We start from the raw sequence: 22,587 nt of genomic DNA, 5'->3' as shown, positions 1-22,587 counted from the left end.
ACCCTAACACTAACCCTAACCCTAACCCTAACCCTAACCCTAAACCCTAACCCCAACCCTAACCCTAACACAAACCCTAACCCCAACCCTAACCCTAACACTAACCCTAACCCTAACCCTAACCCTAACCCTAACACAAACCTTAACCCCAACCCTAACCCTAACACTAACCCTAACCCTAACCCTAACCCTAACCCTAAACCCTAACCCCAACCCTAACACTAACCCTAACCCTAAACCCTAACCCCAACCCTAACCCTAACACTAACCCTAACCCTAACCCTAAACCCTAACCCCAACCCAAACACAAACCCTAACCCCAACCCTAACCCTAACACTAACCCTAACCCTAACCCTAACCCTAAACCCAACCCTAACCCTAACACTAACCCTAACCCTAACCCTAACACAAACCCTAACCCCAACCCTAACCCTAACCCTAACCCTAACCCTAACCCTAACCCTAACCCCAACCCTAACCCTAAACCCTAATCCCAACCCTAACCCTAACACTAACCCTAACCCTAACCCTAAAAAAAAAAAAAAAAATACGATTAATCGCGATTCTTATTCTTATTTAAGAATAAAATAAACAAACAAAAAAATAATAAACAAACAAAATAATCCAAAATCGATTTTAAATATATATTTTGGATGTAGATGATAGATGCTCATATCTGATTGACTTTAGAAAAGAGAAGAGTTGGATATTTCTCTTGTTGTCTTATTTAAATTTGACTTTATTAAATGTTTGGTAGAATTTTATCGAAAAAAAAAAAAGATTTATTTTTAAGTAATATCGACATTTTTTAGAGCTGTTTGTCTATTTTATGAAGGAATGTAGTTCATCCCAGAACTGGCACCCAATGGTATCAAAAAAAGTATCGATTTTGAATCGAGAATCGGTTCTGAATCGAGTCAATACCCCCAATAAGTGCTCCTGAATGTAAACAAACAAGTGGATCTATACCAATATCCACTGTGATTATTGTTATTACAGAAGCCGCATTATAGTCGATACCACAATGATTACACCGATATTTCTTATTATCACAAAATATTTTATCTTTTTAATTGTTTATAAAGTCAGTAAAAATGTCCCTGGACATATGAGGACTTTAAAAAAATATGACCAATGTATGATCCTGTAACTGCTTGGTATCGGATCGATACCAGAATGTGCAGTATCGGCCAAACAGTATCAAAAGTGATTATTACATTTGAACAGAAGTGTAGATAGAACATGTTAAAACAGAAAATGAGATATTATAACGACTGAAGTAAAATAAACGTCACTGGCTCAAGCACTTGGCCGGGAAACAAGTGCTGGGCCTAATGTTACACGTTTCCACGCCAACAAAGACAGAAAAGGGCCCCTTGATAGCAAAGTAAGGCTCCCCTTTTTTAGAATGCTAACTTACATTGGATATGCCATAGACATGCTACTCATTAGCATTAGCAATTTTACACGGCGATTTCAAACACCTCAAAATTTGCCAAAGAGCGACCCCCCCCCCCCAGAAAAAGGGACAAGCGGCAGAAAATGGATGGTTTGATGGATCTACCAATTAGGTGCACGCTACAATCAAACAGCTGGTGTGTAATAAGTACACTACTTACAGTATCAACACTTTGTAGGGCGCAACAAAAGACACATACAACTTAATGGCAAAGACTACCACAACACACTTTTACGTTTTGGAACTGCAAGTGCGTGCTGAGTCTACGATACCAGACTTGGGGAATGATACTCAACAATGGGACACGCTCAGTGCCACACAAATGTGCCGGTATCGGTTCCCAAGGGGCCGGGAATCGGTACAGTATCGACTGCGACGCGGTAAAATGAAGATGAGGTCACTCCTACCCTCTCAGAGTCTCCTGGCCTCGGCGTCGGACCCGCTGCACCTCCCTCTGGTCCGTGGCGGCGGTGAAGCGGCTGGCTTGGAGCGGCGCCCCGTTCCCGTTCCCGGTGCCGGTGCCGGTCCCAGTCCCGGTCCCGGTCTGGCCGTACGCCACCTGGGCCGGCGCCAGACACACCGCCACCCATCCCAGCAACACCCGGGCCAGCTTCCCTGATCCCATCGCTCGGTCCGGCGATCCCTTTTGTTGTTGTTGTTGTTGTTGTTGTTGTTGTTGTTGTTGTTCCCCTCTCTGAGTGGTCTTGGATCACCAGTTGGACCCGGACCGAGCACAGCGATCTAGACCTGGATCCAGACCAAATCCTGGTGTGCACTCCACAGTTGGGGCTGGAAAGAAGAGAAAGTGGAGATTAAAAAAAAAACTCATAGGGAGCGCAACTAACCTCAGCTATGGACAAAAAACAAGTCAGGCTTCACTACACGTCTTGAAATGAGAATCAGTGAGCTGCAGACTTTAGCGCACAAAGCTATGCTAATGTGTGTCACTTAATGGAAGTGTCGCCAGCTGATATTAATATCGGTCCAGTATCGGACAAAAAACAAGTGTGGGATTAAATGTGTTTGCATGCAAAATGTCCTTAAAATGTGCGATACAATCAGTACCGCTGCGAGTTTACTTGTGTGTGATATCATGTGCAATACAAGCAGTCCTGGAGAGTGTTTACTTGTGTGTGATATCATGTGTGATACAAGCGGTCCCGCTGCGAGTTTGTGTGTGATATGTGTGATACAACCAGTCCTGGAGAGTGTTTACTTGTGTGTGATATCATGTGCGATACAAGCGGTCCCGCTGCGAGTTTACTTGTGTGTGATACAACCAGTCCTGTGGCGTGTTCATTTGTGTGTGATATCATGTGCGATACAAGCAGTCCTTCAACGTAATTGCTTGTGTATGATAACATGTGCGATACAAGCAGTCCCGCAGTGTGTTCGCTTGTGTGTGATATCATGTGCGATACAAGCAGTCCTTCAGCGTAATTGCTTGTGTGATATCATGTGCGATACAAGCAGTCCTTCAACGTAATTGCTTGTGTATGACAACATGTGCGATACAAGCAGTCCCGCAGTGTGTTTGCTTGTGTGTGATATCATGTGCGATACAAGCAGTCCTTCAGCGTAATTGCTTGCGTGATATCATGTGCGATACAAGCAGTCCCGCAGCATGTTTACTTGTGTGATATCATGTGTGATACAAGTAGTCCTGGAGTGTGTTTGCTTGTGTGTGATATCATGTGCGATACAAGCGGTCCCGCAGCATATTTGCTTGTGTGTGATATCGTGCAATACAAGCAGTCCTTCAGCGCTAATTGCTTGTGTGTGATATCATGTGCAATACAAGCAGTCCTGGAGAGTGTTTACTTGTGTGTGATATCATGTGTGATACAAGCAGTCCCGCTGCGAGTTTACTTGTGTGTGATACAACCAGTCCTGTGGCGTGTTCACTTGTGTGTGATATCATGTGCGATACAAGCAGTCCTTCAGCGTAATTGCTTGTGTATGACAACATGTGCGATACAAGCAGTCCCGCAGTGTGTTCGCTTGTGTGTGATATCATGTGCGATACAAGCAGTCCTTCAGCGTAATTGCTTGTGTGATATCATGTGCGATGCAAGCAGTCCCGCAGCATGTTTACTTGTGTGATATCATGTGTGATACAAGCAATCCTTCAACATAATTGCTTGTGTATGATAACATTTGCGATACAAGCAGTCCCGCAGTGTGTTTGCTTGTGTGTGATATCATGTGCGATACAAGCAGTCCTTCAGCGTAATTGCTTGTGTGACATCATGTGCGATACAAGCAGTCCCGCAGCATGTTTATTTGTGTGATATCATGTGTGATACAAGCAGTCCTGGAGTGTGTTTGCTTGTGTGTGATATCATGTGCGATTACAAGCGGTCCCGCAGCATGTTTGCTCGTGTGTGATATCGTGCAATACAAGCAGTCCTTCAGCGCTAATTGCTTGTGTGTGATATCATGTGCAATACAAGCAGTCCTGGAGAGTGTTTACTTGTGTGTGATATCATGTGTGATACAAGCGGTCCCGCTGCGAGTTTACTTGTGTGTGATACAACCAGTCCTGTGGCGTGTTCACTTGTGTGTGATATCATGTGTGATACAAGCAGTCCTTCAACGTAATTGCTTGTGTATGATAACATGTGCGATACAAGCAGTCCCGCAGTGTGTTCGCTTGTGTGTGATATCATGTGCGATACAAGCAGTCCTTCAGCGTAATTGCTTGTGTGATATCATGTGCGATACAAGCAGTCCCGCAGCATGTTTACTTGTGTGATATCATGTGTGATACAAGCAGTCCTGGAGTGTGTTTGCTTGTGTGTGATATCATGTGCGATACAAGCAGTCCCGCAGCATGTTTGCTTGTGTGTGATATCGTGCAATACAAGCAGTCCTTCAGCGCTAATTGCTTGTGTGTGATATCATGTGCAATACAAGCAGTCCTGGAGAGTGTTTACTTGTGTGTGATATCATGTGTGATACAAGCAGTCCCGCTGCGAGTTTACTTGTGTGTGATACAACCAGTCCTGTGGCGTGTTCACTTGTGTGTGATATCATGTGCGATACAAGCAGTCCTTCAGCGTAATTGCTTGTGTATGACAACATGTGCGATACAAGCAGTCCCGCAGTGTGTTCGCTTGTGTGTGATATCATGTGCGATACAAGCAGTCCTTCAGCGTAATTGCTTGTGTGATATCATGTGCGATGCAAGCAGTCCCGCAGCATGTTTACTTGTGTGATATCATGTGTGATACAAGCAGTCCTGGAGTGTGTTTGCTTGTGTGTGATATCATGTGCGATACAAGCGGTCCCGCAGCATGTTTGCTCGTGTGTGATGTCGGGCAATACAAGCAGTCCTTCACCGCTAATTGCTTGTGTGTGATGTCATGTGCGATACAAGCAGTCATGCAGCGTGTTTGCTTGTGTGTGATATCATGTCCGATACAAGCAGTCATGCAGCGTGTTTACTTGTGCGTGATACCATGTGCGATAAAAGCAGTCCTGTGGCGTGTTCACTTGTGTGTGATATCATGTGCGATACAAGTAGTCCTTCAGCATAATTGCTTGTGTGTGATACCATGTGCGATACAAGCAGTCCTTCAGCGTGTTTACTTGTGTGTGATATCATGTGCGATACAAGCAATCCCGCAGTGTGTTTGCTTGTGTGTGATATCATGTGCAATACAAGCAGTCCCGCAGCATGTTTGCTCGTGTGTGATATCATGTGCAATACAAGCAGTCCTTCAGCGTGTTTACTTGTGTGGGATATCATGTGCAATGCAAGCAGTCCCGCAAAGTGTTTGCTTGTGTGTGATATCATGTGCAATACAAGCAGTCCTTCAGCGTAATTGCTTGTGTATGACAACATGTGCGATACAAGCAGTCCCGCAGTGTGTTCGCTTGTGTGTGATATCATGTGCGATACAAGCAGTCCTTCAGCGTAATTGCTTGTGTGATATCATGTGCGATGCAAGCAGTCCCGCAGCATGTTTACTTGTGTGATATCATGTGTGATACAAGCAGTCCTGGAGTGTGTTTGCTTGTGTGTGATATCATGTGCGATTACAAGCGGTCCCGCAGCATGTTCGCTCATGTGTGATATCGTGCAATACAAGCAGTCCTTCAGCGCTAATTGCTTGTGTGTGATATCATGTGCCATACAAGCGGTCCCGCAGCGTGTTTGCTTGTGTGTGATATCATGTGCGATACAAGCAGTCATGCGGCGTGTTTACTTGTGTGTGATACCATGTGCGATAAAAGCAGCCCTGTGGCGTGTTCACTTGTGTGTGATATCATGTGCGATACAAGTAGTCCTTCAGCATAATTGCTTGTGTGTGATACCATGTGTGATGCAAGCAGTCCCGCAGCATGTTTGCTCGTGTGTGATATCATGTGCGATATAAGCAGTCCTTCAGCGTGTTTACTTGTGTGGGATATCATGTGCGATACAAGTAGTCCTTTAGCATAATTGCTTGTGTGTGATATCATGTGCGATGCAAGCAGTCCCGCAAAGTGTTTGCTTGTGTGTGATATCATGTGCAATATAAGCAGTCCTTCAGCGTAATTGCTTGTGTGTGATATCATGTGCTGTACAAGCGGTCCCGCAGCGTGTTTGCTTGTGTGTGATATCATGTGCGATACAAGCAGTCCTGTGGCGTGTTCACTTGAGTGTGATATCATGTGCGATACAAGTAGTCCTTCAGCATAATTGCTTGTGTGTGATACCATGTGCGATACAAGCAGTCCTGCAGCATGTTTGCTCGTGTGTGATATCCTGTGCAATACAAGCAGTCCTTCTGCTTGTGTGATAACATGTGTGATACAAGCAGTCCTGGAGTGTGTTTGTGTGTGATATCATGTGTGATACAAGCAGTCCTGCAGCGTGTTTACTTGTGTGTGATATCATATGTGATACAAGCGGTCCCGCAGCATGTTCGCTCGTGTGTGATATCGTGCAATACAAGCAGTCCTTCAGCGCTAATTGCTTGTGTGTGATATCATGTGCCATACAAGCGGTCCCACAGCGTGTTTGCTTGTGTGTGATATCATGTGCGATACAAGCAGTCATGCAGCGTGTTTACTTGTGCGTGATACCATGTGCGATAAAAGCAGTCCTGTGGCGTGTTCACTTGTGTGTGATATCATGTGCGATACAAGTAGTCCTTCAGCATAATTGCTTGTGTGTGATACCATGTGCGATACAAGCAGTACCGCAGCATGTTTGCTCGTGTGTGTGATATCATGTGCGATACAAGCAGTCCTTTAGCGTGTTTACTTGTGTGGGATATCATGTGCGATACAAGTAGTCCTTCAGCATAATTCCTTGTGTGTGATATCATGTGCGATGCAAGCAGTCCCGCAGTGTGTTTGCTTGTGTGTGATATCATGTGCAATACAAGCAGTCCTTCAGCGTAATTGCTTGTGTGATATCATGTGTGATACAAGCAGTCCTGGAGTGTGTTTGTGTGTGATATCATGTGTGATACAAGCAGTCCCACAGCGTGTTTGCTTGTGTGTGATATTGTGCGATACAAGCAGTCCTTCAGCGTAACTGCTTGTGTGTGATATCATGTGCAATACAAGCAGTCCCACGGCGTGTTTGCTTGTGTGTGATATCATGTGCGATGCAAGCAGTCACACAGCGTGTTTACTTGTGTGGGATACCATGTGCGATAAAAGAAGTCCTGTGGCGTGTTCACTTGTGTGTGATATCATGTGCGATACAAGCGGTCCCGAAGCGTGTTTGCTTGTGTGTGATACCATGTGCGATGCAAGCAGTCCCGCAGCTTGTTTGCTCGTGTGTGATATGAAGTGCGATACAAGTAGTCATTCAGCGTAATTGCTTGTGTGTGATATCACGTGCCATACAAGCGGTCCCGCAGCGTGTTTGCTTGTGTTTGATATCATGTGCGATGCAAGCAGTCCCGCAGCGTGTTTGCTCGTGTGTGATATCAAATGCGATACAAGCAGTCTTTCAGCGCAAATTGCTTGTGTGTGATATCACGTGCCATACAAGCGGTCCCGCAGCGTGTTTGCTTGTGTGTGATATCATGTGTGATACAGGCAGTCCTGGAGCGTGTTTGTGTGTGATATCATGTACGATACAAGCAGTCCTGCAGCGTGTCTTCTTGTGTATGATATCATGTGCGATACAAGCAGCGTGTTTGCTCGTGTGTGATATCAAGTGCGATACAAGTAGTCCTTCAGCATAATTGCTTGTGTGTGATATCACGCGCCATACAAGGGGTCCCGCAGCGTGTTTGCTTGTGTTTGATATCATGTGCGATGCAAGCAGTCCCGCAGCGTGTTTGCTCGTGTGTGATATCAAGTGCGATACAAGCAGTCTTTCAGCGCAAATTGCTTGTGTGTGATATCACGTGCCATACAAGCGGTCCCGCAGCGTGTTTGCTTGTGTGTGATATCATGTGTGATACAGGCAGTCCTGGAGCGTGTTTGTGTGTGATATCATGTACGATACAAGCAGTCCTGCAGCGTGTCTTCTTGTGTATGATATCATGTGCGATACAAGCAGCGTGTTTGCTCGTGTGTGATATCAAGTGCGATACAAGTAGTCCTTCAGCGTAATTGCTTGTGTGTGATATCACGTGCCATACAAGGGGTCCCGCAGCGTGTTTGATATCATGTGCGATGCAAGCAGTCCCGCAGCGTGTTTGCTCGTGTGTGATATCAAGTGCGATACAAGCAGTCCTTCAGCGTAATTGCGTGTGTGTGATATCACGTGCCATACAAGCGGTCCCGCCGCGTGTTTGCTTATGTGTGATATCATGTGCGATACAAGCAGTCTTTCAGCGTGTTTGCTTGTGTGTGATATCATGTGTGATACAGGCAGTCCTGGAGCGTGTTTGTGTGTGATATCATGTACGATACAAGCAGTCCTGCAGCGTGCCTTCTTGTGTATGATATCATGTGCGATACAAGCAGCGTGTTTGCTCGTGTGTGATATCAAGTGCGATACAAGTAGTCCTTCAGCGTAATTGCTTGTGTGTGATATCACGTGCCATACAAGGGGTCCCGCAGCGTGTTTGCTTGTGTTTGATATCACGTGCCATACAAGCGGTCCCGCCGCGTGTTTGCTTATGTGTGATATCATGTGCGATACAAGCAGTCTTTCAGCGCTAATTGCTTGTGTGTGATATCACGTACCATACAAGCGGTCCCGCAGCGTGTTTGCTTGTGTGTGATATCATGTGTGATACAAGCAGTCCTGGAGCGTGTTTGTGTGTGATATCATGTACGATACAAGCAGTCCTGCAGCGTGTCTTCTTGCGTATGACATCATGTGCGATACAAGCAGTCCTGTAGCGTGTTTGTGTGTGATATCATGTGCGATACAAGCAGTCCTGTAACGCGTTTGTGTGTGATATCATGTGCGATGCAAGCAGCCATGCAGCGTGTCTACTTGTGTGTGATATCATGTGCGATACAAGCAGTCCTGTGGCGTATTCACTTGTGTGTGATATCATGTGCAATACAAGCAGTCCTGTAGCGTGTTTGTGTGTGATATCATGTGCAATATCAGCAGTCTTGCAGCGTGTCTCCTTGTGTGTGATACCATGTGCGATACAAGCAGTCCTGGACAGACTAGCAGCTACACAACAGCTGAGCACAAAGTAGCACACAAGCTAATAATCATTGAACAAAAAAACAGAACATTTATCAATATAAAAAAGTATCAAATCATTATCGTTGCACATTACTTAGTATCCAGTAACAAACGTGTCCGCATCAGTTAGTTTACTAAGCTATGATTTTCATAATTATTGTGGCCAGAAGGTGTCGCCAAGAAGCAATTAGCACTCCACTTCAACTTAAAGACTCACATTTGAATAATTAATAATTTTCAAAAATCGATTTAAAAAAAAAATAACAATAATAATAATAATTGTAAAAAGAAATACTGGAAGAAGTCATTTAAAAAAATGTGTTTTTAGACTAGCTCCATAAAACCAGAAGGTTCTTCCCTAACCTTTTTTGAAAAAGTTTTGAATCAAGAATCGTGTTCAATCCAAAATCGAAATCGAATCGTCACCCGAGGAACCGTATCGAATCGTTCGCTGCCCAAAGATTCCCGCCTGTAATAAATAGGATCAAACCTTTGTTCGACATTCTTACTACTAAATAATTAAAGCATGTATGATTCCAGCTGATATCGGATAAATATCGGTGTCGGCCAATATTGGGGCAGTATCGGAAGTATAAAAAAATGGTATCGATTACATTGGAAAGGAGTTACAGTGTGTGGACAAAGTACACAATCTCGCTAATTAGTAATGAAGCTCGGGTCCTGTGTACTAACTTTTATGAGAAATGAATTGTATTTAATAAATGATAATTGTATTAATTGTATTGAATTAATGTATGTTATTATTAGGATTATTATTATTAATATTATCATTATTATTTTTAATCAATTGAAATTAATTGTATTTAATTAATGTATTTATTATTAATATTATTATTTTAATTAATTGAAATCAATTGTATTTGATTAATGTATTTACTATTATTAATATTGTTATTATTATTTTTAATTAGTTTGAAATTAATTGTATTTAATTAATGTATTTATTATTATTATTATTAATATTATTATTATTTTTAATTAATTGAAATTAATTGTATTTAATTAAAGTATGTATGTATTATTATTATTATTATTTGTAATTAATTGAAATTAATGTATTTATTATTAATATTATCATTTTAATTAATATTATCATTATTATTTTTAATTAATTGAAATTAATTGTATTTAATTAATGTATTTATTATTAATATTATTATTTTAATTAATTGAAATCAATTATATTTGATTAATGTATTTATCATTATTAATATTGTTATTATTATTTTTAATTAGTTGAAATTAATTGTATTTAATTAATGTATTTATTATTATTATTATTAATAATATTATTATTTTTAATTAATTGAAATTAATTGTATTTAATTAATGTATGTATTATTACTATTATTATTATTATTTGTAATTAATTGAAATTAATGTATTTATTATTAATATTATCATTTTAATTAATATTATCATTATTATTTTTAATTAATTGAAATGAATTGTATTTAATTAATGTATTTATTATTTATATTATTATTTTAATTAATTGAAATCAATTATATTTGATTAATGTATTTATTATTATTAATATTGTTATTATTATTTTTAATTAGTTGAAATTAATTGTATTTAATTAATGTATTTATATTATTATTATTAATATTATTATTATTTTTAATTAATTGAAATTAATTGTATTTAATTAATGTATGTATTATTATTATTTGTAATTAATTGAAATTAATGTATTTATTATTAATATTATCATTTTAATTAATATTATCATTATTATTTTTAATTAATTGAAATTAATTGTATTTAATTAATGTATTTATTATTAATATTATTATTTTAATTAATTGAAATCGATTGTATTTGATTAATGTATTTATTATTATTAATATTGTTATTATTATTTTTAATTAGTTGAAATTAATTGTATTTAATTAATGTATGTATTATTAATATTATTATTATTTGTAATTAATTGAAATTAATTATATTTAATTAATGTATGTATGTATGTATTATTATTATTATTTGTAATTAATTAAAATTAATTTATTTATTATTAATATTATTATTATTATTTTAATTAATTGAAATCAATTGTGTTTAATTAATGTATTTATTATTAATAATTGTATTATTATTTTTAATTAATTGAAATTAATTGTATGTAATTAATGTATTTATTATTATTAATATTATTATTATTAATATTATTATTATTTGTAATTAATTTTATTTAATTAATGTATTTATTATTAATAATATTATTATTATTATTTTTAATTAACTGAAATTAATTGTATTGAATTAATGTATTATTATTATTATTAATAATTCATTGAAATTAATTGTATTTAATTAATTGTATTACATTTGTTTAAGTCCAGTGTTTTATTTCAAACATAGTGTTACTGTTCAAACTGTGTGTAGAAGTATAAGGTATACTTGTTAAAAAAAAACTAAAAAAACCTCTGCATTGTTTTTAATGAATACTTAGGCCTACTACGCTACCGTTATGGTGGTACTTGGTACCGCCCCAAGCGTCAAGGACAGCCCTAAAAGTTGTGGGACTTCCTGGGCGGAGCCTAAAACGCAGAGTCGGAAGAACCACCGTGGAAGTAGACTTTGGTTCCTTAAAAAAAAAAAAAAAGAGAAATAATGCATTTCACAGGTGAGCGTCAGGACAGTTAATAGACGACGACAAATGACTCACAAAGTGTGGCAATTATGGTGATTATGTGATTTATGCGGACTGGATGCGCTGACCTCATCCGAGAGAGCTCTGTCGCGGACTACGTTGCAGTGGAAACAAAACACACCCGGGTGTCCGAGTGGGTTTGGACAGCCTCGGAGGTTTATTTTCTCTTCTCCGCCTCATTATAGACCACAGCTTTGACCGAGGGGCCCCGCTAGTATACAAGCACAGCAGACCTGGGCCCCCCCGACCCCCGCCATGGGACGCCCAATGAGGCCGGGGACAAGGAACTGGCGAGTTTTCGACGATTCCGTCGACAAGGATGACGAGATGTAAAATAAATCCTGTATTTATCTACGTCTCATTCATCTATACCCGACTGAGCTCTTAAGAACAACAAGAAACCCAGGTCCAGGTCTGGTCCGGTTGCAGACCCAACACCGGCTCACGTAAACAATTAGTCCGGAGCCACTCGGGGGCGGACTCGACCAAACGTTGACGTTTTAAACGCCAACAAAGCAAGCTTGCTTGGTCGAAAAAAAACACTCAAACGTAAGCTTGATGCTAATTTACATTGGATTTGCCATAACTGCTGTTAGCATTAGCGATTTTGCATGGCGATTTCAATACCTCCAAATTTGCTAATGAAAACGACAACTAAGACGACACAGCTTGTGTGTAAGACTCACACTACTTACAGTGCAAACACTTTGTAGGGCGCATCATAAAGCTACTGCCGAGTTAGACGACTCACAGTAGATAGCCGACACAGGCCTGCCATCTAGTGTCTTGGAAGTGCAACTGCATGGCAAATGAAACTCAAATGTTACACTATAAATACCATTTTATTACCACACACACACACACACACAAAAACACAGAAAATTGGTATCGTTGAGTACCGGTATCGATTTCCGGGTACCGTATCGGTTCAAATGTGAACGATACCCAACCCTAGTGTTATTTTATGAAGAGGATTATTCAATTGTATGAAGAAAAAAAACATTATTTTATTACGGTTTGTTTTTAACATTTTATAATTTTGTTATTAACTATTATAGTTTTTATGTTAACATTACAGTTTGTTTTTAACCTTTTATAATTTTGTTATTAACTATTATAGTTTTTAAGTTAACATTACAGTTTGTTTTTAACGTTTTATAGTTTTGTTATTAACTATTATAGTTTTTATGTTAACATTACAGTTTGTTTTTAACATTTTATAATTTTGTTATTAACTGTCATAGTTTTTACGTTAACATTACAGTCTGTTTTTAACCTTTTATAATTTTTTTATTAACTATTATAGTTTTTATGTTAACATTACAGTTTGTTTTTAACGTTTTATAGTTTTTTTATTAAGTATTGTAGTTTTTATGTTAACATTATAGTTTGTTTTTAACATTTTACAATTTTGTTATTAACTATCATAGTTTTTACGTTAACATTACAGTTTGTTTTTAACCTTTTATAATTTTGTTATTAACTATTATAGTTTTTATGTTAACATTACAGTTTGTTTTTAACGTTTTATAATTTTGTTATTAACTATTATAGTTTTTATGTTAACATTACAGTTTGTTTTTAAAATTTTATAGTTTTGTTATTAACTATTGTAGTTTTTATGTTAACATTACAGTTTGTTTTTAACATTTTATAATTTTGTTATTAACTATTATAGTTTTTACGTTAACATTACAGTTTGTTTTTAACCTTTTATAATTTTGTTATTAACTATTATAGTTTTTATGTTAACATTACAGTTTGTTTTTAACGTTTTATAGTTTTGTTATTAAGTATTGTAGTTTTTATGTTAACATTATAGTTTGTTTTTAACGTTTTATGATTTTGTTATTAACTATTATAGTTTTTATGTTAACATTACAGTTTGTTTTTAACCTTTTATAAAAAATTTTATTAACTATTATAGTTTTTATGTTAACATTACAGTTTGTTTTTAACGTTTTATAGTTTTGTTATTAACTAATATAGTTTTTATGTTAACTTTATAGTTTGTTTTTAACATTTTACAATTTTGTTATTAACTATCATAGTGTTTATGTTAACATTACAGTTTGTTTTTAACGTTTTATAATTTTGTTATTAACTATTATAGTTTTTACGTTAACATTACAGTTTGTTTTTAACCTTTTATAATTTTGTTATTAACTATTATAGTTTTTATGTTAACATTACAGTTTGTTTTTAACGTTTTATAGTTTTGTTATTAAGTATTGTAGTTTTTATGTTAACATTATAGTTTGTTTTTAACGTTTTATGATTTTGTTATTAACTATTATAGTTTTTATGTTAACATTACAGTTTGTTTTTAACCTTTTATAAATTTTTTTATTAACTATTATAGTTTTTATGTTAACATTACAGTTTGTTTTTAACGTTTTATAGTTTTGTTATTAACTAATATAGTTTTTATGTTAACTTTATAGTTTGTTTTTAACATTTTACAATTTTGTTATTAACTATCATAGTGTTTATGTTAACATTACAGTTTGTTTTTAACGTTTTACAATTTTCCAAAAATGCGCTAGCTTGACGCTAACATACATTGGCTTTGCTGTTGACATGCTACCTATTAGCATTAGCAATTTTACATGGCGATTTGAACACCTCCAAATGTGTTAATGACAACTACAACTAAGATGCATGTTACGATCAAACAGCTGGTGTGTAATAAGCACAATACTTAGAGTACGAACACTTTGTAAGGTGCAACAAAAGACTGAACTGAACCAGAAACTATACACTACTGCCATCTAGTGTCTTGGACTTGCAACTGTAATAGCAACTCAGAAATGTGACAGTAAAACAAGATATAACAAATGGACAGCAGTTATTATTTGGGCTGTGAATCAAGATCTGATTCGATTCTTGTGGGTAACGATTCGAATCAGAACCGATTCTCGATTCAAAATGATTCTCAATTCAAAATCCATACTTTTTAATAACATTGTGTGCCAGTTCTATGATTAGAAAAACAAATAGAAAAACAGCTGTGATACATTTGTATAATCCCTAAAAGAAAACTGGTTTTGTTTAATAAAATTATACTCAAACATTTAATAAAGTCAAACACAAATAAGGCAACAAGAGAAGTATCCAACATTTGTCTTTTCAAAAGAAATGGGCATCTATCATCTACATCCAAAATATAATTTGCCTGAGTGGCTGGACAGGACTTTTTTTTAAATTATTATTAATAAAAAAAAGTAAAATAAAATAATACATAAATTGTTCAGATTTTTTTAATCACAATTCAATCAAAATTAGATTTTTTTGCCACCCCTAGTTATCATAAATAATTTTAAATGTTGCAAAAAAAAAATTAAAAAAAATTATTAACATACACAAAAGTACTGAAAATTGAAAAAATCCTAACAAGCAAGGATGGGAAAAATAGAAAATAAATAGCTGAAATATTTATACTAACAATATATATTTAACTTTTTACAAAATTAAAACTGATCCAAAATAGAAAAAAGCAAGAGTCATGTAACAATTTCAGCCAAAAATTATTTATTTTTTTTTGTATGTAAACCTGCTTTTAGTTAAAGACAAACAAAATGTTTTTGTGTCACTTAGAGTACTACAACCGTGTAGAATCGGGTTAACGTTACCAAAAGTATTACTAAAAGTAGTACAAGTTTTATACTTCAAAGCTGCAGTACTGCGCTCCCACTGCAACTTTATGAATGGACTTCAGCCTCTGATCGCTTGGTTTTGTTTAATAAAATTCTACCCAAACATTTAATAAAGTCAAATACAAATAAGGCCACACGAGAAGTATCCAACACTTCTCTTTTCTAAAGTAAATCTGTACAGCACATATGGGCATCTACCCTCTACATCCAAAATATGATTTGTCTGAGTGGCTGGACAGGACACATAAAAAAATAAAATAAAATACAAATAATTAAAAAGAATTGGGGGATTTTTTAATTACAATTCAATCAAAAATTGCTTTTTTTGGCACCCCCAGTTATCATAAATAATTTTAAATGTTCTAAAAAAAAATAAAATAGAAATGTTACTATCAAAAACAATTCATAATTATTAACACACACAAAAGTACTGAAAATTGGTACTGTTCAGTACCGGTATTTAGTCCTGGTACCGTATCAGTTCTAAAAAAAACAAAACATTTTTTTTTGTATGTAAACCTGCTCTTAGTTAAAGACAAACAAAAATCATGTTTTGTGTCACTCAGGATACTACAACCGTGTAGAATCGGGTTGACGTTGCCAAAAGTACTACTGAAAGTAGTACAAGTTTAAGTTTTATACTTCAAAGCTGCAGTACTGCGCTCCCACTGCAACTTTATGAATGGACTTCAGCCTCTGATCGCTTGGTTTTGTTTAATAAAATTCTACCCAAACATGTAATAAAGTCAAATACAAATAAGGCAACAAGAGAAGTATCCAACACTTCTCTTTTCGAAAGTAAATTTGTACAGCACATATGGGCATCTACCCTCTACATCCAAAATATATTTTGTCTGAGTGGCTGGACAGGACACATAAAAAATAAAATAAAATAAAAATAATTAAAAAAAATTGGGGGATTTTTTAATTACAATTCAATCAAAAATTGCTTTTTTGGCACCCCTAGTTATCATAAATAATATTAAAAATGTTGCAAAAAAAAAAAAAATAGAAATGTTACTATCAAAAACAATTCATAATTATTAACACACACAAAAGTACTGAAAATTGGTACTGTTCAGTACCGGTATTTATTCCTGGTACCTTATCGGTTGCAAAAAAAATTGTTGGTTTTTTTGTATGTAAACCTTCTCTTAGTTAGAGACAAACAAAAATCATGTTTTTGTGTCACTCAGGATACTACAACCGTGTAGAACCGGGTTAAAATCGGTAAAAGTAGTACAAGTGCAAGTTTTACACTTCAAAGCTGCAGTACTGCGCTCCCACTGCAACTTTATGAATGGACTTCAGCCTCCGATCGCTTGGTTTTGTTTAATAAAATTCTACCCAAACATTTAATAAAGTCAAATACAAATAAGGCAACGAGAGAAGTATCCAACACTTCTCTTTTCGAAAGTAAATTTGTACAGCAGATATGAGCATCTACCCTCTACATCCAAAATATGGTTTGTCTGAGTGGCTGGACAGGACACATAAAAAAATAAAATAAAATAAAAATAATTAAAAAAAATTGGGGGATTTTTTAATTACAATTCAACCAAAAATTGCTTTTTTGGCACCCCTAGTTATCATAAATAATTTTAAATGTTCCAAAAAAAAAATAGAAATGTTACTATCAAAAACAATTCATAATTATTAACACACACGAAAGTACTGAAAATTGGTACTGTACAGTACCGGTATTTATTCCTGGTACCTTATCAGTTGCAAAAAAAATAATTGTTTTTTTTGTATGTAAACCTGCTCTTAGTTAGAGACAAACAAAAATCATGTTTTTGTGTCACTCGGGATACTACAACCGTGTAGAATCGGGTTGACGTTGCCAAAAGTACTACTGAAAGTAGTACAAGTTTAAGTTTTATACTTCAAAGCTGCAGTACTGCGCTCCCACTGCAACTTTATGAATGGACTTCAGCCACTGATCGCTTGGTTTTGTTTAATAAAATTCTACCCAAACATTTAATAAAGTCAAATACAAATAAGGCAACGAGAGAAGTATCCAACACTTCTCTTTTCGAAAGTAAATTTGTACAGCAGATATGAGCATCTACCCTCTACATCCCAAATATGGTTTGCCTAAGTGGCTGGACAGGACAGATAGGGAAAAAAAAAAAGAAAAAAAGAAATAAATTACAATTTAGGGGGATTTTTGAATCACAATTCAATTGAAAATTGCATTTTTTGGCACCTCTAGTTATCATACATAATTTTAAATGTTGCAAAAAAAAAGAGATTTTACTATCAAAAACAATTAATAAATATTAAAACACACAAAAGTACTGAAGAGAAAAAAAAGGTAAAAATAAATTTAAAAACTGGGGGATTTTTTAATCACAATTCAATCAAAAATTGCTTTTTTGGTACCCCTAGTTATCATGAATAATTTTAAAAATGTTGCAAAAAAAAAAATAGAAATGTTACCATCAAAAACAATTCATAATTATTAACACACACAAAAGTACTGAAAATTGGTACTGTTCAGTATCGGTATTTATTCCTGGTACCGTATCGGTTCTAAAAAAAACAACGTTTTTTTTGTATGTAAACCTGCTCTTAGTTAAAGACAAACAAAAAACATGTTTTTGTGTTTCTCAGGATACTACAACCGTGTAGAATTGGGTTGACGTTGCCAAAAGTACTACTGAAAGTAGTACAAGTTTAAGTTTTATACTTCAAAGCTGCAGTACTGCGCTCCCACTGCAACTTTATGAATGGACTTCAGCCTCCGATCGTTTGGTTTTGTTTAATAAAATTCTACCCAAACATTTAATAAAGTCAAATACAAATAAGGCAACAAGAGGAGTATCCAACACTTCTCTTTTCGAAAGTAAATTTGTACAGCACATATGGGCATCTACCCTCTACATCCAAAATATGATTTGTCTGAGAGGCTGAACAGGACACATAAAAAAATAAAATAAAATACAAATAATAAAAAAAAATTGGGGGATTTTTTAATTACAATTCAATCCAAAATTGCTTTTTTGGCACCCCTAGTTATCATAAATAATTTTAAATGTTCCAAAAAAAAATAAATAGAAATGTTACTATCAAAAACAATTCATAATTATTAACACACACAAAAGTACTGAAAATTGGTACTGTTCAGTACCGGTATTTAATCCTGGTACCATATCGGTTCTAAAAAAAACAAACGTTTTTTTTGTATGTAAACCTGCTCTTAGTTAAAGACAAACAAAAATCATGTTTTTGTGTCACTCGGAATACTACAACCGTGTAGAATCGAGTTGATGTTGCAAAAAGTACTACTGAAAGTAGTACAAGTTTAAGTTTTATACTTCAAAGCTGCAGTACTGTGCTCCCACTGCAACTTTATGAATGGACTTCAGCCTCCGATCGCTTGGTTTTGTTTAATAAAATTCTACCCAAACATTTAATAAAGTCAAATACAAATAAGGCAACAAGAGAAGTATCCAACACTTCTCTTTTCGAAAGTAAATGTGTACAGCCGATATGAGCATCTACCCTCTACATCCCAAATATGGTTTGCCTAAGTGGCTGGACAAGACAGATAGGGGAAAAAAAAGGAAAAAAATAAATAAATTACAATTTAGGGGGATTTTTGAATCACAATTCAATTGAAAATTGCATTTTTTGGCACCTCTAGTTATCATACATAATTTTAAATGTTGCAAAAAAAAAAGAGATTTTACTATCAAAAACAATTAATAAATATTAAAACACACAAAAGTACTGAAGAAAAAAAAAGGTAAAAATAAATTTAAAAACTGGGGGATTTTTTTAATCACAATTCCATCAAAAATTGCTTTTTTGGCACCCCTAGTTATCATAAATAATTTAAAAAATGTTGCAAAAAAAAAATAGAAATGTTACTATCAAAAACAATTCATAATTATTTACACACACAAAAGTACTGAAAATTGGTACTGTTCAGTACCGGTATTTATTCCTGGTACCGTATCGGTTCTAAAAAAAAAAAAAAATGTTTTTTTTGTATGTAAACCTGCTCTTAGTTAAAGACAAACAAAATCATGTTTTTGTGTTTCTCAGGATACTACAACCGTGTAGAATCGGGTTGACGTTGCCAAAAGTACTACTGAAAGTAGTACAAGTTTAAGTTTTATACTTCAAAGCTGCAGTACTGCGCTCCCACTGCAACTTTATGAATGGACTTCAGCCTCCGATCGCTTGGTTTTGTTTAATAAAATTATACCCAAACATTTAATAAAATCAAATACAAATAAGGCAACAAGAGAAGTATCCAACACTTCTCTTTTCGAAAGTAAATTTGTACAGCAGATATGAGCATCTACCCTCTACATCCAAAATATGATTTGCCTAAGTGGCTGGACAGGACAGATAGGAAAAAAAAAAGAAAATAATAATAAATTACAATTTAGGGGGATTTTTGAATCACAATTCAATTGAAAATTGCATTTTTTGGCACCTCTAGTTATCATACATAATTTTAAATGTTGCAAAAAAAAAGAGATTTTACTATCAAAAACAATTAATAAATATTAAAACACACAAAAGTACTGAAAATTGGTACCAGTATTCATTCCTGGTACCGTATCGATTCCAAAACAATAAAAAAATAATAAAAAAAAATAAAAAATGTTGTATGTAAACCTGCTCTTAGTTAAAGACAAACAAAAATCATGTTTTTGTGTCACTCAGGATAATACAAGCGCGTAGACTCGGTTTAAAAATGGGAGTTTTACACTTCAAAGCTGCAGGACTGCGCTCCCACTGCAACTTTATGAATGGACTTCAGCCACTGCTCGCTTTCTTTAAAAAAAAAAAGTGGCCCCCAAAAACTAAAGAAAATTCAAGCTCGAGAGTTTTCTTTGCAGCTCCTCGAAAAAGGCAAATGCAACTTTTCCAGTGCGGCAATCCAACACGGAGGTGACTCTCCTCAAAGGACGGGTTAATCCGCCGTGAAACAGGCCACAATAGCACCGGCCCCTCAATAAATCCCCCCCACCCCCATAAAGACGCACACGTTACCTTGCCTTGACGACGACGGGCCCTCCGATCCGCGCTGGGAGATGTGCACGGCGAGCACGGGACACTCCACTGCGGCTTTGTGAGAAGGGGAGAAAAAAAAAAGTGGAGAAAAGTTAGAGAAGTGTCCTGCTTGGGATGAGGGGAGGGGACAAAGAGAGAGAGTGGTGGAGGGGGGGGGAGTAAGTAACAAACCCACATTCCTGAAGGAGGAGAAGGAGAAGAAGGTTGTTGGAACAATGCAAAGTCGCAAAGCTCGTCACCTCCTGCAGGCTCCACTTCAGATAAGAAGGAGGGGAACACGAAAGGTCAAGAGGTCACCGGGGAAACCCGCCCCGTCCTAATGTCGATGGCTACGACACCGAGGGTGTTGTCGGTGTCAGGCTGGTGCAAAAACTCCATCTCCGTTCGAAGAAATGGAATTTGACTTGTTGAATTGGACGTACTATTTAACAAAGGTTTCGGCTTAAAGTTTGCAGTAGAGTGGAAAAAGTAAGATATGAGCACCTACCATCTACATCCAAAAAAATGTTTTGCCTGAGTGGCTGGACAGGGCATTTTTATTTTTTTAAGTAAAAAAAATAAACAATAAATTGTTTTGATTTTTTCATTCACACTTCAATCAAAATTAGATTTTTTTGGCACTCCTAGTTATCATAAATAATTTTAAATGTTGCAAAAAAAAGCGATTTTACTGTCAAAAACAATTCATAATTATTAACACACACAAAAGTACTGAAAATTGGTACCGTTGAGTACCGGTATTTATTCCTGGTACCTTATCGGTTCCAAAAAAAAATCAGAGCAAGGATTGGGAAAAAAAGAAAATAAATAGCTGAAATATTTATACTAACAATATATTTTTAACTTTTTACATAATTAAAACTGATCCAAAATAGAAAAAAGCAAGAGTCAGAAATTATCTTTTTTTTTTTTTTTTTTGTATATATTTAAAGCTGCTAAATTTGTGGGAATTTTTTTTATCACAATTCAATCGAAAATTGCTTTTTTGGCACTCCTAGTTATCATAAATAATTTTAAATGTTGCAAAGAAAAAATTTTACTATCAAAAACAATGAATACATCCCAAAAAATGTTTTGCCTGAGTGGCTGGACAGGGCATTTTTATTTTTTTAAGTAAAAAAAAAAAAATAATAAATTGTTTTGATTTTTTTATTCACAATTCAATCAAAATTAGATTTTTTTGGCATCCCTAGTTATCATAAATAATTTTAAATGTTGAAAAAAAAAGAAGCAATTTCACTGTCAAAAACAAATCATAAATATTAACACACAAAAAAGTATTGAAAATTGGTACCGTTGAGTACCGGTATTTATTCCTGGTACCTTATTGGTTCCAAAAAAAAAATCAGAGCAAGGATTGGGAAAAAAAGAAAATAAATAGCTGAAATATTTATACTAACAATATATATTTAACTTTTTACATAATTAAAACTGATCCAAAATAGAAAAAAGCAAGAGTCATGTAACAATTTCAGCCTGAAATTATCTTTTTGTTTTTGTATGTAAACTGCTAAATTTGCGGGAATTTTTTTTACCACAATTCAATCGAAAATTGCCTTTTTGGCACCCCTAGTTATCAAAAATTATTTTAAATGTTGCAAAAAAAAAAGATTTTACTATCAAAAACAATGAATAATTATTAAGACACACAAAAGTACTGAAAATTGGTACTGTTGAATTGGGCATACGGGAAGTGCAATTTAACAAAGGTTTCGGCTTACAGTTTACAGTAGGGTGGAAAAAGTACCCAACACTTCACTTTTCTAAAGTCAATCTGTACAGCAGACATGAGCACCTACCATCTACATCCAAACATTTTTTTTGCCTGAGTGGCTGGACAGGACTTTTAAAAAAAAATTTAAGTTAAAAAAAAATAAAAATAAATTGTTTAGATTTTTTTTATCACAATTCAATCAAAATTAAAAATTTTTGGCACCCCTAGTTATCATAAATAATTTTAAATGTTGCAAAAAAAAAGCGATTTTACTGTCAAAAACAATTCATAATTATTAACACACACAAAAGTACTGAAAATTATTCCTGGTACCTTATCGGTTCCAAAAAAAAATCAGAGCAAGGATTAGGAAAAAAAGAAAATAAATAGCTGAAATATTTATACTAACAATATATATTTAACTTTTTACATAATTAAAA

The 22,587-nt window shown here is 35.2% G+C and overlaps 1 protein-coding gene across 1 annotated transcript in view; it reads right to left on the bottom strand.

Moving 5' to 3' along the window:
- fbn2b (fibrillin 2b) overlaps nucleotides 1-20,525 on the bottom strand; it is a 335,304-nt gene extending 314,779 nt beyond the window's left edge. Inside the window, exons 1-2 of the mRNA XM_061976207.1 lie at nucleotides 20,413-20,525; nucleotides 1,868-2,249 (exon numbers count right to left, since the gene is read on the bottom strand). Of these exons, the coding sequence (XP_061832191.1) occupies nucleotides 1,868-2,085 (218 nt within the window). The 5' untranslated portion in view covers nucleotides 2,086-2,249; nucleotides 20,413-20,525. The remainder of the gene's footprint in view (nucleotides 1-1,867; nucleotides 2,250-20,412) is intronic.
- Nucleotides 20,526-22,587: the final 2,062 nt, after the last annotated feature.

The sequence above is a fragment of the Nerophis lumbriciformis genome, linkage group LG14, assembly GCF_033978685.3.
Source record: "Nerophis lumbriciformis linkage group LG14, RoL_Nlum_v2.1, whole genome shotgun sequence".
Lineage (NCBI taxonomy): Eukaryota > Metazoa > Chordata > Actinopteri > Syngnathiformes > Syngnathidae > Nerophis > Nerophis lumbriciformis.
This window is presented reverse-complemented; position numbering and strand designations above follow the sequence as displayed.